Here is a 15,220-nt window from a genome sequence, read left to right as displayed (position 1 = left end):
CTGATTTAATTTGTTTCAGGGTCATATAAAACTAAAAGGCAAAACAAAAAAATACAGAAACACTCTTCCCTACTGAAAAGGCCATTAGATGCAATTTTCCAGCTTTAAAGTCTCTGGTACATTCAGGTCCATCAGGCTGAATGACAGCCTTTCTCAAGCCCTGTCTGTGAAGAAGAGAGAGTTCTTGAAATGTTATGTCCTTCATGGAAACAATGTAAAGAAAAAGAACCCAAGCAAAACCGATAGAACTCTACTAAATGTTGGACAGGCCCCTGCTAATATCTCTACCATCTTGCCTTCAGAACAGGTTTCAACAGCCAGTGTGTCAGATCTGGCCATAATTTTGCCAGAAATAGTGCATCTAGAAGCTGGCCCCAAGAAAAGACGACCAGGTACTGCAATAATATCAAAACAGTCAGATTCTTCAAAAATGTCTCAGACGCCACTGAATCGACCAGTCATCCCACCAAGAAGACCTGGCTTTAGAGTGTGTTATATCTGTGGCAGAGAATTTGGATCCCAGTCTATTTCCATACATGAACCCCAATGTCTAGAGAAGTGGCATATTGAAAATGATCAACTACCAAAGCATCTCCGAAGAGCGGAGCCCAGGAGACCTGAGGCCTCTACTCGTGGTTCCTGTATGCGTACGGCCGAAAATGAGGCAGCATATCAGAGTGCTCAAGACCAGCTCTTGCCTTGTGAAAAGTGTGGCCGGACTTTCCTTCCTGATCGTCTCACTGTGCACCAAAGGAGTTGCAAAGGAAATAGCAGTGGTGTGGGGCTGTCAAGTTCTAAACCCTATAAATCTGGTAAAGGCCCAAGCTTTGGGTCTGGCTCAGCAAGTACTGGTCTGTCTGGTGAAGGTCAACAGAGGAGTGGGGCTACACCAGCCATTTCAGACAAGGTAAACTGCTAAGTATGTGCTGTATGAAAGGGTCTGGATGCATTTTGATGCTAGGCACTCCAGGGGAGACTGGGTTCTCATCACAACTCAAAATTTAAAACCACTTTCTTTCAGAACAATCTTTTGGCTCCATGGAAATATTTCTCTGCTGAATAGTAAGTAGAGGAAAGAGTAATACTGTGTGCATAAAGGTAACTATAGGATTCTTAAATCATATTTATTTCTGTTTCTTTTGATTTTCCTGTTGAAAGGGGATAGTTGGGTTCTCATACTCTTTGCTCCTGTGAAGCCATATGCCCAAAAGGGACCATTATGTGATATAGTTCATTAACAGATTCTGCTGAGCTGCTTAGGCAAGCTGTGAATGTTACATATTTCAGTACATATTAGGCATTTTTATTTAGTTAACATGAGATACGATGTTTCCTTGTCCTCTAAGCACTCCGGTGATTTTCATTTTTTACCATTATTCTTGACATTGGCATGGAACATTAGTTTACTGAGGACTGCATGTTCAAAGGCAGTTAACTCAGAATGTAACAACAACAAAATAAATAAGACTGCACATTCCTTTCCACTGAATTTGATTTAAGATCCAAGAATAAAGAAGCTGATTCACTTTACCCAAAAGCTACACAAAGTTTTGGAAAATGGCATATTTTTTCTGCACTTGTTTCCACGCGAGCTCTCTTTTGGCCGGGAGTTTTGTAAAGAGATGTCTAAATTTAGGCCTGGTGTCTAAAATAAATAGCCTGATTTTTTTCACTAGGTCTTGTACTCCTGATTGCCTACATTACTTTTGAAAATGGGGTTTAGCTGTCTCGGTCACCAAAGTAATGCAATGCTATACAGAGCATTCCTGAAAAGATTTTAAAAGTCAAAGCCTTGAACATGCTGTTTCTCAGCTTTCCAGCTGCTGAATAAAATGAAGATAATAGCATTACCCCACCCAACATGAGAATAAAAACAGTGCGAGGTATGTTTATATTATGCTGTTTGAGGCCACTGATTGATGGATAATAGCAAAAGAGGTCCACTACTCAGCTAAGTCTTTCATAACACATTGACAGATTTCATCAAACATGCAAATAGTGCAAAGGACTGTGCACATGTATCTATGGCTATAGGAAACTAGACATTTCCATTGTGTCCTGTGACATTGTACTATTGCCAAAGACTTTGCCAAAGACTTTGCATTGTTCTAAAGGTGATTGTACAATGAAAGGCAGTGATAACACGAGTGAACCAGAGTTGTTTTTCCTCTGCTCAGAATTTTGTATGTTTAAAAAGAAAATTTGCTTTTCTTATATCATGAAAAATGTCCAGAGTTACAGTGACATACAAAAACAAGTTTAGAGTGTGGTTTGGCATTGAGAATGACTTCATAAAAATGTTGCCCTCTTGTGCAATTTATCTGCTCCCTGCATGGATTCAGTCACATCTGCTGCCTTGTTGAACAACAGCATTATTACCACTTTTTCCTTCTGTGAGCTCTGCAGAGCCAGAATGAAATGTATTAGAATTTCTTCCTCCTTGTGTCTGAACAACAGGTTTCCTCATTTGCTTCCAGTCAGTTACAGTTTTTCAATCTCAGCAGAACTAATGAGGCTGTACAGCTGGCAGGGTATAATTGATTCTGAAGGAGCTTATTACTGGTGATGACTTTCAAGAAGGGAAGATGGATTTCACCTCTTTGAGGTTCTTTATTTTAGTATTTTTAGACCCACCTTTTTGTACAGAGGTACAGTTTAAAAGCAGAGATAGGAATGGAAAGAGTGAAATATCCTGTGCTCCTGTGGACTGTTCAGGATTACAAGACTACTTCTAAGGAGTAGGCAAAGGAAACCTCTTTTCTGTAGGTTTAAATTCTCTATGTGAGTGTCTCCATCTCCAGTAAAAAGTTCTAAAAGGTCCACACATACAGGATGTTGAAAAGCACTAAGCTGACAGGGGGCCACAAATATGATATGCAGAGAGACAAGGTCTCGATCCGCTGTACAGTCTTCACTGTCTTTTTCCAGCAAATGGTTTTAATTTTACTCACTTTACCAACTACTCAGTTGCTTATTAATTATATGAATAGAGTAGTGAAATAGCAGTCTGCTTCAGTCCTGGCAGGAATATCATCAAGCTCAAGGCATCAGTTAGACCTGGTTAATGAGAAGGATGTAGATAAAACTGCTTCCAGCCCTCTTTTCAGTGGGCTGATGTTACTTCAGATAGTGTCCTGATGTGACATGAAGGAGAGGATCAGAGGGAATTTTTTAGAGAGACTTTGCAGGATTCTTGGAGGAGAAAAACATTGCGGGGAGTCCATGTTTCACTTAACAGACCTATTCTGAATGTGAATCAGTAAATTATTTAGGTACCCATTTAAATAACATCTTTTAAAGTCCTGATTCAGTAAAATGTCAGAGGGAAAGAATAATGAAAAAAATAGTATATGTATTTTAACAGAACTGTAATACTACTGTCAAATATAAAGAAAGATGCCCTAAATWCAAAAGCTGGATTTTCCTCATTTTAAAAATAGAGCTCACTAATTCTGTCATAGTCCATGTGAAGGGTGTTCTACCTTTCTAACTGCAAGAGCTTATGCTGAGGTGCTTCTATCCTGGAGCTCTCTTTCCATTAGCAAGTGCAGGATCAATTAGACCAATATCATTACTGACAAATGCTTATGCAGTTTGGTCATAAATGCCCTTAATGCTGGAGACTCAACAACCTGCTTAAGCCATCTCTTCCACTAACTATCCTAGCTCTTAGAATACATGAACACATCAGAGTTAATCATGTCTGACTATGTAAAGCAAACAACAGTCTATGCTTAATAGACTGAAGGATGGCATCAGCTCAGAAATCTCGATTCTTGCATACTATTTAGATTCTGCTGTGATACCTTAGACAATGACAGTGATGTCTGGTACTATTGAAACTCAGACTTGTTCTAGAGCAGAATGTGTTTGCTATTCTTTCATAGACCAAAATGTTTCCTGCTGCCTATGTAGATGAGTACTAATGACTTCCTATGGATATGTTTTACAATTTTTTGGACAACAGATGGTGATAACTTTAATCCTAAAATTCTATCAGATGTATCACTAGCATCTGGTGCTGCCATCTGCTGTTTTCTTCCCATTGTTTTAACTACCTACAAAATAAAAAGATGTTAATGATCTCCCTTTTCTGTATTATAATAGAGAAGTCTTGAAAACCTATGTAACAACAAAATGTTGATGCCATATCTTGCTTTAGCATAAAGGTATCTAGCCACTGCATAAAATGAAAACACCTTAAGATGCCTTGTAATTCTAAGGAAGGTGGGAGGTCAATTACAAGCTTTCCATTTGTCTCAGTTGCAGCAGTTTTTGTTAGAAGATTAGTGACAAATACGTTTGCAAATACAGAAAAGTGAATGAATGGTTGGAGTGAAGCTCACTACATATTATTATTGTGAATGATAGAGGTTCCTGCCTTTCTGCATTTACATAAATGCCATGTTCACTAGACCTTTTTTTTCTTTTTTAAAGATAGCACATCAGGAGTAAAGTGGGATATTCTAGTGATTCCAGTGGAGTGAAATCTGTAGTTACCTGCATCATCAGGCAGAATTACCTTCTTGTTATTGCACTTCACACATAGGCATACAAACAGTCCTAACATTAGTCTGTTATTGTGGCCAGTCAACAGCTGAAAGCACTTCAGAACGCTGTGAAATGCTTCTTTGGGTGGTTGTGAGAGCCACTCTATGGATTCTCTCTGTCCCTTATGCAAAATGCTTGTCAGAGCAGAATGAGTGGAAAAGGTTGCTTTCATATAACATGATGCTGTCATTAAGTATTTATACTATTTTTTTCTGATCCACTGTTCCTTGGGCAGTTCAAGCCTATGATGAGAGCTATGATGAGAGCTCCGATGTGGATCAGGAAGTCTCTCCTCCTTCCATTAATTTACACGGATAATTAAAGGAATAAGAATTTGGGTGGGGGGTCTTTTAGTCCTAGATGATAAATCTTTATAGAGCAGAGCTTGGGAGCCACTCTTAATGGGTGTACTTAAGAGGAAATTAAAAGCTTTGTTCAGTGAAGGGGGGGTTGACCTCATGTGTGGTCATAACAGCAGCCTGGGGCTGACCTCAGGTAATGTCAGGTCTATTGAAAATACATAGTTACATAGCCCTCCAAGTTAAATAACTTCATTCATGGTAACACAGACATACTTAACAGTCTTGGAGAAAAAAGAAAATACTGAGGCACCAGAGGAAAACCTAACTGCACTGTCAGGTATTTGTAGGTATTTTTATAATAACACATTTCCTCAGGAACAGACCTTCCCTACTACCCTTTTCAAAAGTGAAAAAGCAGTAAGCAGACAGCTTAGCCACTGACTTGTGAGTAGTCTGGGTTGGAAAGTTCTGGTGATTCCAAAAATAGTTTAGTTTCAAACTGCAGGCCTCCCGATGTGACATTCTGGGTAGGAACACTCTGAAAAGAAAAAGAAATGAAGGATGAATACCATCAGTTGCAAAAAAATCCAAGCAAAACTTATCATACCTAAGACTCCACAGGTAAGCAGTGAATGAGCTGTTACTACAGATTGTAAAGATATTCTCCCTCAGTTTTTATTTTCCATTTTTTTACAGTGTGTGTATTTGCAGAAAAGGATTTGTGTGTGAAATTTAATATGTGGTGATGGTTCAAACTCACTATATTTCTGATAAAAATCATTCCATCCTTACAGTGAGCTGATTTATTTTAATTAATTCTGGTCTCTACTGTTTCTTTCCTTTTCTTAATTGTGAAAGTTACAAAAAAGAAGGATTTCTATTTGAACAGATTTTTAAAACAATTTTTTCACCAAATAGCATTTAGTTATGCTGAATTGATAAACTTGGAAAACAGGCTTCTCTATTCAGCTGCAGGCCTCGTTTCTCTGAGTCACAACACAAAACCCATCCCTGTTAGGATCTGGAGAGATCAAAATAGCACTCATTCAATCTTCAGGTTTTCAGGTGAGACTGCCAAAAGAACCATTTCAGGAGCTTTGAACTGCAGAAATCTATCCAGATCACACAGGATGGAGATGACCAACCTTTGTCTTTCAGACCACCGGCAGCTGTTCAAAACTGAACAGTATGTCACAGTTACTTTAGAAGAAGTGTGATGGATTTGAACGAGGGAGTCAGAGATAAAAAGCTATTTCCATTCGCTAGGGAAACATATTTAAGGTAGAAAACACTTGACTTTAACCATTTTTCTTTTTTTTCCTTCTGTTACGTTAATTGGGAATTTTTTTTTTTTAAGTGATTTTTTTTCACCCATCTTCTATCAGGACTTAAACTCTGGTTTAAGCTGTAAATTTGCTTTTGTTATTCTGCTCCATACATTGGAAATGATTATGATGGTGCATGCTAAACAACCTTATTTTTTGTTTGTTAAATGAATTCCTTTGTACCATCTTGGTAGTATAAAAAGAGTCCCTGCATACTGAATGTAAATCAAATTGCTATTTTCCAGTTTGCATCCAGTAAATCATCTATTCTKCTGAATGGCCAGGACCAAACTAATGAAAACTAGAAAGGAAAACATGTTTTCAGTATTCTCACACAGCATTTTTTAGAAAACCACTTCTAAAATGCTACAAGCGTACCCATAATGAGCATGCCCACTGAAATGAGTCCCCTGACTTGAAGAGCTTGCATTATCTTCACCAAAAGTTTACTGGAGTCTAAAAAAAACCCATACACTGCCTTCAGAAGATTCTGTATTAGGACCCAGAATCTTGCCTCAAAATCAGCCAAAGCATAAGTCAATAGCTGAAATAAGAAACTAGGTGAAAATTGGCAATGAAAAGTTATTGGGCTTCTAAAAACAACTGTGGCTATATTCAGCTATGAATAGGAAGAGAAGGTAATATACATATTTAAAATACTTTGTTATCGAAGATGACTAAGGAAATAGCACATGAAAGTTGAGAGCTTGAAAATGTGCTCAGAATGACTGGCTTTGTATAAGGTATACTTCAATTCTGTGCCAGAACTTTCCATATCAAGTTCAAGTTACTGGAATGCATGGACCTTTGTCCGGTGATGGGCCAGCTGAGAGCTTATGGGTAGATTAGTGGGCAGACTAACACAGGTGACGTTGTTGTGGGTGTCTGCTATAGCCCGCCTGATCAGGAAGAAGAAGTAGATGAGGCCTTCTTCAGACAACTGAAGGAAGCCTCACATTTGCAGGCCCTCATCCTCATGGGGGACTTAAACCACCCTGATATCTGCTGGAAAGATAGGACAGCAAGGCACAAGCAATCCAGGAGGTTTCTGGAGTGCATTCATGACAACTTCCTGTCACAGGTGTTCAAGGAGAGGAGGAAAGGCACTCTGCTGGACCTCATAAACAAGGAAAGCCTGGTTGAGGTTGTGAAGGTCACAGGCAGCTTTGACTGCAGTGATGTTGGGTTTAAGTATCCTGAGAGGAGGGAGTGGAGCAAAAAGCAAGATCACAACCCCAAACTTCAGGAGAGCAGGCTTTGGCCTCTTCAGGGATTTGCTTAGAAGAATCGCATGGGTTATGGTCCTGGAGAGGAAAGGGGTCCAAGAGAGCTAACTGATATTCAAAAATCATCTCCTCCAAGCTCAAGAATGGTCCATCCTAACAAGCAGGACATGAAGCAAAGGTGGCAAGAGGCCTAGTGGATGAACAAGGAGCTCCTGACTAAACTCTTAGCAAAAAAAGGAAGCCTACAAGAAGTGGAAACAAAGGTGATGCAGGAGGAATATGGAGACACTGTCCAAATGTGCAGGGATGGGGTTACAAAAGCCAAAGTCCATGTAGAGTTGAATCTGGCGAGGGATGTGAAAGGTAGCAAGAAAGGCTTTTACAGGTACATAAGCAGCAAAAGCAAGGCTGGAAAAAATAAGGGCCCCCTACTGAATAGGGCAAAGGCCTTGGTGAGAAAGGACATAGAAAAGACTGAGGTACTCGGGGCCTTCTTCACCATGCTCTTTACTGGTAAGACCGACCTTCAGCAATCCCAGGCCCTAGAGACCAGTGAGAAAGTCCAGTAAAAGGAAGACTTGCCCTTGGTGGAGGTGAATCAGATTAGGGAGCATTTAAACAAACCAGACATACACAGGGACATGGGACCCCATGTGGTGCATCCATGGTTGCTGAGGGAGCTGACCAATGTCATCAGTCTCAGTGATCTTTGAAAGGCCATCAGGGGAGGTTCCTGAGAGCTGGAAGGAAGCAAACATCACTCCAGTCTTCAAGAGGAGCAAGAAGGAAGATGTAGGGGAACTACAGACTGGTCAGCCTCACCTCAATCCCAGGGAGAGAGATGGAACAACTCATCCTGGAAACCCTTTCCCAACATATGAGTGACAAGAAGGTGATTGGGAGTAGTCAGCATGGACTTATGAAGGGAAAATCACGCCTGATCAACCTGCCAGCCTCCTGTGGTGAAATGACTAGCTTGGTGGATGCAGGGAGAGCAGTGGATATTGTTCATCTTCACTTTAGTAAGGCTTTCAACACTTTCTCCCATAACATCCTCATAGACATATTGATGAAGTATGGACTAGATAAGTGGACAGTGAGGTGGATTGAGAACTGGCTGAACTGCCAAGCTCAAAGGGCCATGATGAGTGGCACAAAGTCTAGCTGGAAGCCAGTCACTAGGGCTGCATCCCAGGGGTCAATACTGGGGTCAGTACTGTTTAACATCTTCATTAATGACCTCGGGAGAGTGCACCCTCAGCAGGTTTGGAAATGATAAAAAACTGGGAGGAGAGACTGATACACCAGTTGGTTGTGCTGCCAGTCAGAGGGATCTCAACAGACTGGAGAAATCATCAGGGAGGAAACTCATGAAGTCCAAACATGAGAAATGTGAAGTCTTGCATCTGGGGAAGAATAACTCCATATACCAGTACAGGCTGGGGGCTGACTGACTGGAAAGCAGCTTTGCAAAGAAGGGTCTGGGGGTCCTGGTGGACAGCAAGTTGAACATGAGCCAGCAATGCCCCCTCGTGGCAAGTTTATTGGCATCATGGGCTGCATTCGGAAGAGCGTTGCTGGCAGATTGAGAGAGGTGATCCTTCACCTCTGCTAAGCACTGGTGAGGCCACATCTGGAGTGCTTGGTCCAGCTCCGGGCTCCCCAGTACAAAGAAGATATGGACATATGGACCAAGTCCAGGAAAGGGTCACAAAGATGATTAAGGGACAGGGGCATCTGACATATTTGGAGAGGCTGAGAGAGCAGAGATGGTTCAAGGGGGATTTTGTCTCAATGTGTATAAATACCTGATGGGAGGGAGTAAAGAAGACGGAGCCAGACCCTTCTCAGTGGTGTCCACTGACAGAATGAGAGGCAACGGGTACAAACTGAAACACAGGAAATTCTGTCTGAATATAAGAAAAAAGCTTTTTTACTGTGAGCGTGGTCAAACACTGGAACAGGTTACCCAGAAAGGCTGTGGAGTTTCCATCCTTGGAGATGCTCAAAATCTGACTGGACATGGTCCTGGTCAGCCTGCAGAGAAGATTGACCCTGCTTGAGCAGGGGAGTTGAACAAGATGTTCTCCAGAGGCCCCTTCCAACTTCAGCTGTTTTGTGATTCTGTGAACTTTTCCCAGCAAAAATACACTTTGTAGAGTAGTATTTCTTCATATAATAGAGTTTACATGTGTGATACAGGAAAGAAAGCTTATGCAGATTATTCACTAGTGACATATTCAGACTGTAGCATAAATGCAAGAAGAGCTGCCCAGAATTTCTTGAATACACTGATGGGCTAACAGAGAGAGTCATAAATATTGGAATAGGTTATGCCTTTGTCTTACACAGCAGAGGAAAAAATGAAATCTCCACCTCCCTTGCTTATGTGAGAAAAGTTTCCCATGTTTGGTCTGGCATTGCTCTCCCTCTACCTTTAATAAAAGGGCAGGAAATAGGTAGTCTTTTACTGGTATTCTGCAACCAGGAATGAAGGAAATTCTGACAGTTGCAAGAATCATCGATGTGCCTCAAAATGATATCTTTGCAGTATGTTTGCACTACTCCTGGAGTGGGGCTGGTGCTGACACCACGCCTAGCGCAGGATGTGCCTAAAGACACAGTCTAGTCCATAATCTGCAATACCACAGTAATTATATATTTTTCAAGCTTAGAATATGTATTTCTGAGTTTGGGGGTTGAGGTTTTTTTTTCTTTAGTTGAGCTATTTTTTTCTACAAACAAAAGCAGATCTGCAGTACAGAAACAATGACATGCTCAGAGTCCAGTTCTGCCCTCACTGAAGTCACTGGCAAGATTCACACTGAGATCGTTGGGATAAACAAACTGCTTGTTCCTTTTTTTTTGCCCCCAATCCTGAAATGTCCTATACTGGTTTTAATCTGTCAAGGTCAAGAATTCCACCAGTTAACCAATCTGTGGCAAAAGTAACACAGAGTTAGTTCCCACAATCACAAGTTTATCACAATTGCTCTCACTGTTTGACTTAAGAGAGATGCTAATGCTTGACACGATGCTTTAATTATGCTCTGCCTGGAGATGAGATTTTTCTGCTATTGGATTAGCACATCAGCAGTTCAGCTGAGGAAGATTTTATTGTTCCTTTCCATGTTCCTTCTGTTCAGTAGATAGATAAAAAAGGATTTAAGGGTTTGAGATTGTCACTGTACCACAGCAACTAGATCAAGCAGAGGAGTTCTCTCAGAATGTGGTAAGTCAGCATTTTCATGAATTTGCAGGCTGATTGTGCAMAAATAACAGAGTTATATGGCTATTATTAGGTGACATACATGAATTTTCAGCCCAATATCTGGAGAAGGAGCATACCTGTTCCAAATGGCCAGTTAATGAGGCAATATCTCTTGTAAGGTTCAGGACTGAATCCAGATATACTGAAACTGATAAGAACATTAACGGTGATTTTACAGATTTGAAATTCAGCATGATTGTTTTCATTGAGTTGTCTGATTCAAAATTAATGTTGAAAACAACACTCATTCTTCGTTACAATTGTTATTTGCAGCCACCAGTGATAAGATGGCCACCAACAATTATTTGTTACATATGCGGCCGTGAGTATGGAACAAAATCTATTAGTATCCATGAGCCACAATGCCTGAAAAAATGGCATCAGGAGAATGAAATGCTACCCAAGCATTTGAGAAGGCCAGAACCCAAAAAGCCTGAAGTCAGTTACGTACAAGGTAAGCTACAGACCAAATGAGGAAATGGGATGAAGAAAGTGGGAGAAAAAAAAAAAATTAAGGATTAGTTTAGCAGTTTGCAAATATCCCCATTCAGTCCAAAGAGAATTTAGTCATCATAGGACTGTAGCTTGTTTTAATCTTTTTGTTAAGCATCCTATTCTCCTTTTGAGCTGCATCAGTGAGAAATAAGAGTAGTCATTGCCTTGTGGGACATGCCTCTTTATGTGTCAGTACCTTCTGAATCAAAACATGAAAAGATTAGCATTCTGCTTCACAGCTACATCATTACTTTTTGACTACTTTCAACACTGTAGAAAACCGTATTTTAAAATGATTAAAAGCATCCAAGAATAATGTGCAGACTTGACCCATGCAGACATTAAAACAAAATACCCTTCAGGCAACATAGCAACTGATATCTCAGCCAGGTTTCACACCTATAGTGTTGGTTATATTAAAAAAAAAAAAAAAAAAAAGGCCCAACGCTAGCTATTACCCAGTGTTAAAGAGTGGCCTCTAAAATGGGAGTTCAGTGGTAAAATAAGAAAAGCAGTACTAAATGCATGAAAACTGCTAGAAATAAGGTATTTTTAAAAGCTAACCTATAATATATACTGTAGTTTCTGTTTTTTATTAAAATATATGGAGAGAGAAAATTGCAGTATCTTCTACAATTAGTATCCAGTGGATACTGTTAGCCGCTTTTTATTTACAAGCCTTAGAAGTGTACGTTGTGAGATATTATAAAGCTTACTTTATGAGACATTATAATATAAACACAGTGGAAAAATGCTGTACAGTAAAAATAAGCATTCTATTTCTGTAAATTATGTCGTGTTTGTGCATTTGGTCCTGTTCTATAAGATGCTGAGATCCCACTTCTTCAGATCAATGAAAATTGATGATCCCTAGCACCTTACAGAGCTGGGCTCCCGTATTTGTCCAAGGGGTATGTGCTCACTGTAGAATCAAGCTGAATTTTTATTTAGGCTTTGCTTGGAAGTTGATTCGCTTCCATTGGATGCCTTCCCTGGCCCTGCCAGGTGGTCTGACCTAGTTTGGGCCAAGTTTGGACCACTTGCACCCAGGTGGCTAATTCACCCGCTTTTTATTTGTATTCTCTGTAATTTCCAACAGCTTCCCTTAATGTCTGAAAAAACAGACAAGTTCTCCCCCAATTCGCTGGGAAAGAATCATACCTTAGATCACTTTACAGCAGCACAAAGAAATATGTCCCCAGGAGATGCATCCAAAAGCGAGCAGGATCAGTGAGAAGACTAATTATCTGTTCAAAATAATAATAGCAGTTCAAATAATATCAGTATTGGTTAACAGATGTCAAGCAGCTGAGTTGAATCTGCAGTAAAAGATAGGTTCAAAAGGCATTTTCATTACATTTCCTCTTGTGGTTCAGCTTTTTTAATTTTTACATGTGTGGTAAAAAAGATGGAGAAAGTGAGAATTGTGTCTGAAAGAGGAGAATGCAGAAGGACAATTCAGGTTATTTTGAAATACGCTCTTCTTATTATGAGGGAGTGGAAGCAGACATCTAATCTTTGAGAGAACAATCCAGCAAAAGGCTCCCAGATATGAATCAGAAAATTGTCTCATTTATGCAGTGAGTCATATCAGGCACCACACGTCTCCTATGAGGTGTTGTGTGCCCACACTTCCCCAGGGGGCACTGACCTGCTTCCAACATGTGTCCCTAAATGTCTGCTGATGCAAGTCTGATCAGTTCTGTAGCTTGAGCTGAAACCGTTGTTCCCCCTACAGTTGCCTCATGCTCCTGGCCTCAAGAAAATAATCTCAATATTTTTCTTTTTCTATGACATACTCTCGATCATCTGGTAAAAGCTATAACTGACCCTTAGACCACATACACGTACTGCATGTCTCAACGGTTTCTCAGTTTAAGGAGGAGGAGTTACCCTGTTGTTGAGTGGAACAGGCAGTGTTCAAAATAAGTTCAGAAATATTAACTGCTTACATAAAACTTTTTATAACTTACATAAATCCTTTTTGAAAACTAAAGTGTCACGGCAAGACAACCACTGCCCTGATTACACAGTGTTTTGTTTGTGGAATGCAACACATGCCTGTAAGGAGAAAGTCATCTCTCTTTTTCTCTTTTTTTATATTCAATAAACTTTCCAAAGTACAGAAAATACACATTCATTTCCTGCAAGCAAATGGGTTATTTGTCTCAGCCAAGAAAAGAAACACTACTTGGTTGCTCTTCTAACAAAAAGAACATTAGGAACAGGCATATTAAGAGATCTAAGGCTTATTGTGGTTATGTGAACCATTGGATATGAATCATATTAAAACTGTATGGGCCTTTAATGAAGAGATCCATGGTGTGCCAATGACAGAAACCATGGAATATTTTTAAATGTACAAATCCTTTTCTTTTTAAAAATTGTCTGATGCTAACAGCTCAAAGGCAAAAACAATTTTTTTTTTAGCCATCTTCTGTATTGTTATACCTTTTGGAAAGGACAAAGCAAATACAGCTTCAAACAAAGCCATGTAGGTATTTTCTTTATGCACTCTTCAAATGAAGACTCCAAGATCTAAATTCAGGTATTAAGCAACCTACCTGTCTGTTTTGGAAATGAATTTGAAACAACATTATGTGAAAGTCCATTTCAAGATGAAAGTAAATAAGATTTTTTTATACTCAAATAGAGTCTTGAAAAGACATCTGATGTGAGTGTTTGAAGAATGCTTCTGAACTTTCAGAGCAGTCAGTCTTTCTGCAATGGAAAGTAACTGAGAGTAAAACTGGGTTAGTGCGTAGATGACCATAGACACATTAGTGCAATGACCTCAGTGGAAGCTGTGGCTTAAAAGAACTGTAGGTTTTGTCTGTAAGAGGTTTTAGGCTTACCTGACCTTTAGTCAAGTTATTGGCAAAACTCGTATAGACTTCAACAGGAAGAAAATTGGGCCCTTGTCCAGGGCAGTACAAAGAGCACATTCTCAAGTACGATATGCTCCCTCTCATTGCCATGGTCAGATAACACATGCTCATTAAACAAAACTTGAAGTAAAGCCAAAGAGTGAAATTTGCCAATAATACTATGTATGCAAAGATGTTAATAATTAGCTAAGAATGCATATCATAACACACAGCATGATGTTTTCTCTGTACTTTCATACAATACAGAATGATTCAGTTTGAAGTTAATTTAATTCAACCCCTGGGACAAAAAGCAGTCTCTTTTATATATATATATATATATATATATATATATTTACTATTTTACTTCTTTCTTTTCTTTCTTTTTCATTTGCAAAAGCAATATGGTTTGGTTAAAACTGAGAGGCTCAGTCAACAGGTATTTCCTGAAAATACTTTCCATAAAGAGCTGAATTTGGGTCTCCAGAATGAAAACTGATACTTTCTTTTTTTAATTTTCCAGCCAAAGGTTTCTATGATCTTGATTCTTTAAACAAGGCTGCCTGGATCAGCGCCCAGAACCAGCTAGTTCCATGTGATATTTGCGGGCGTACTTTCCTTCCAGACAGACTGATCGTCCACCAGAAGTCATGTAAACCGAAACCTGCAAAGTAAAGTGGATGTAACACACGTGCATACATATGCATGCATGCTCACACACACACTTGTACACAGACACATGCACACGTAACTTTCAACCACACTGTGAGAGAAATAAAATCCAGCTGGAGAACGCGTTATCAGATCACATGATCTGAAGGTCTCCAGAGAAAGATCAGTGGTAGCTACTGCAGTGTGGGGTCAAATGCGGTGATTTTAGCCCAGCAGTAGCAGAAATGCCTCCTCATTTCAGATGTTCAGGTAGCACCCACCTTGAAATCACAGTTTGAGAGGGAGGACATAAGGATACTTGAAGGTAATGTTAAGTTTCATCTTTATTCTTCTGATCCTGTGCATTGTTGGGTACATGGAGTATTCAAATGAAGAATCCTCACCAGCTATTTTTTGAATCACTGTCCTGTCAGGATGTCTGTTGCCCGAATGTGACATGTTCTTCAGCCCTGCTTCTTTCACAGCCTTTCAGGTTTAGCAAGCTGGACCTTGGAAAGCAGTTGTGCCCTCT

At 39.8% G+C, this 15,220-nt stretch overlaps 1 protein-coding gene across 1 annotated transcript; it reads left to right on the top strand.

Moving 5' to 3' along the window:
• Positions 1 to 88: 88 nt before the first annotated feature.
• LOC112974484 (zinc finger protein 474-like) lies at positions 89 to 14,712 on the top strand. Its single transcript, XM_026083474.1, has 3 exons — positions 89 to 907; positions 10,949 to 11,129; positions 14,561 to 14,712. The coding sequence occupies exons 1-3, from the start codon at positions 89 to 91 to the stop codon at positions 14,710 to 14,712; spliced, it is 1,152 nt and encodes a 383-aa protein (XP_025939259.1).
• The last annotated feature ends 508 nt before the right edge of the window (positions 14,713 to 15,220 follow it).

The sequence above is a fragment of the Apteryx rowi genome, unplaced genomic scaffold (assembly GCF_003343035.1).
Source record: "Apteryx rowi isolate R43461 unplaced genomic scaffold, aptRow1 scaffold_601, whole genome shotgun sequence".
Classification (NCBI taxonomy): Eukaryota; Metazoa; Chordata; class Aves; order Apterygiformes; family Apterygidae; genus Apteryx; species Apteryx rowi.
The sequence above is the reverse complement of the archived record's forward strand: the minus strand, read 5'-3'. Positions and strand labels throughout refer to the sequence as shown.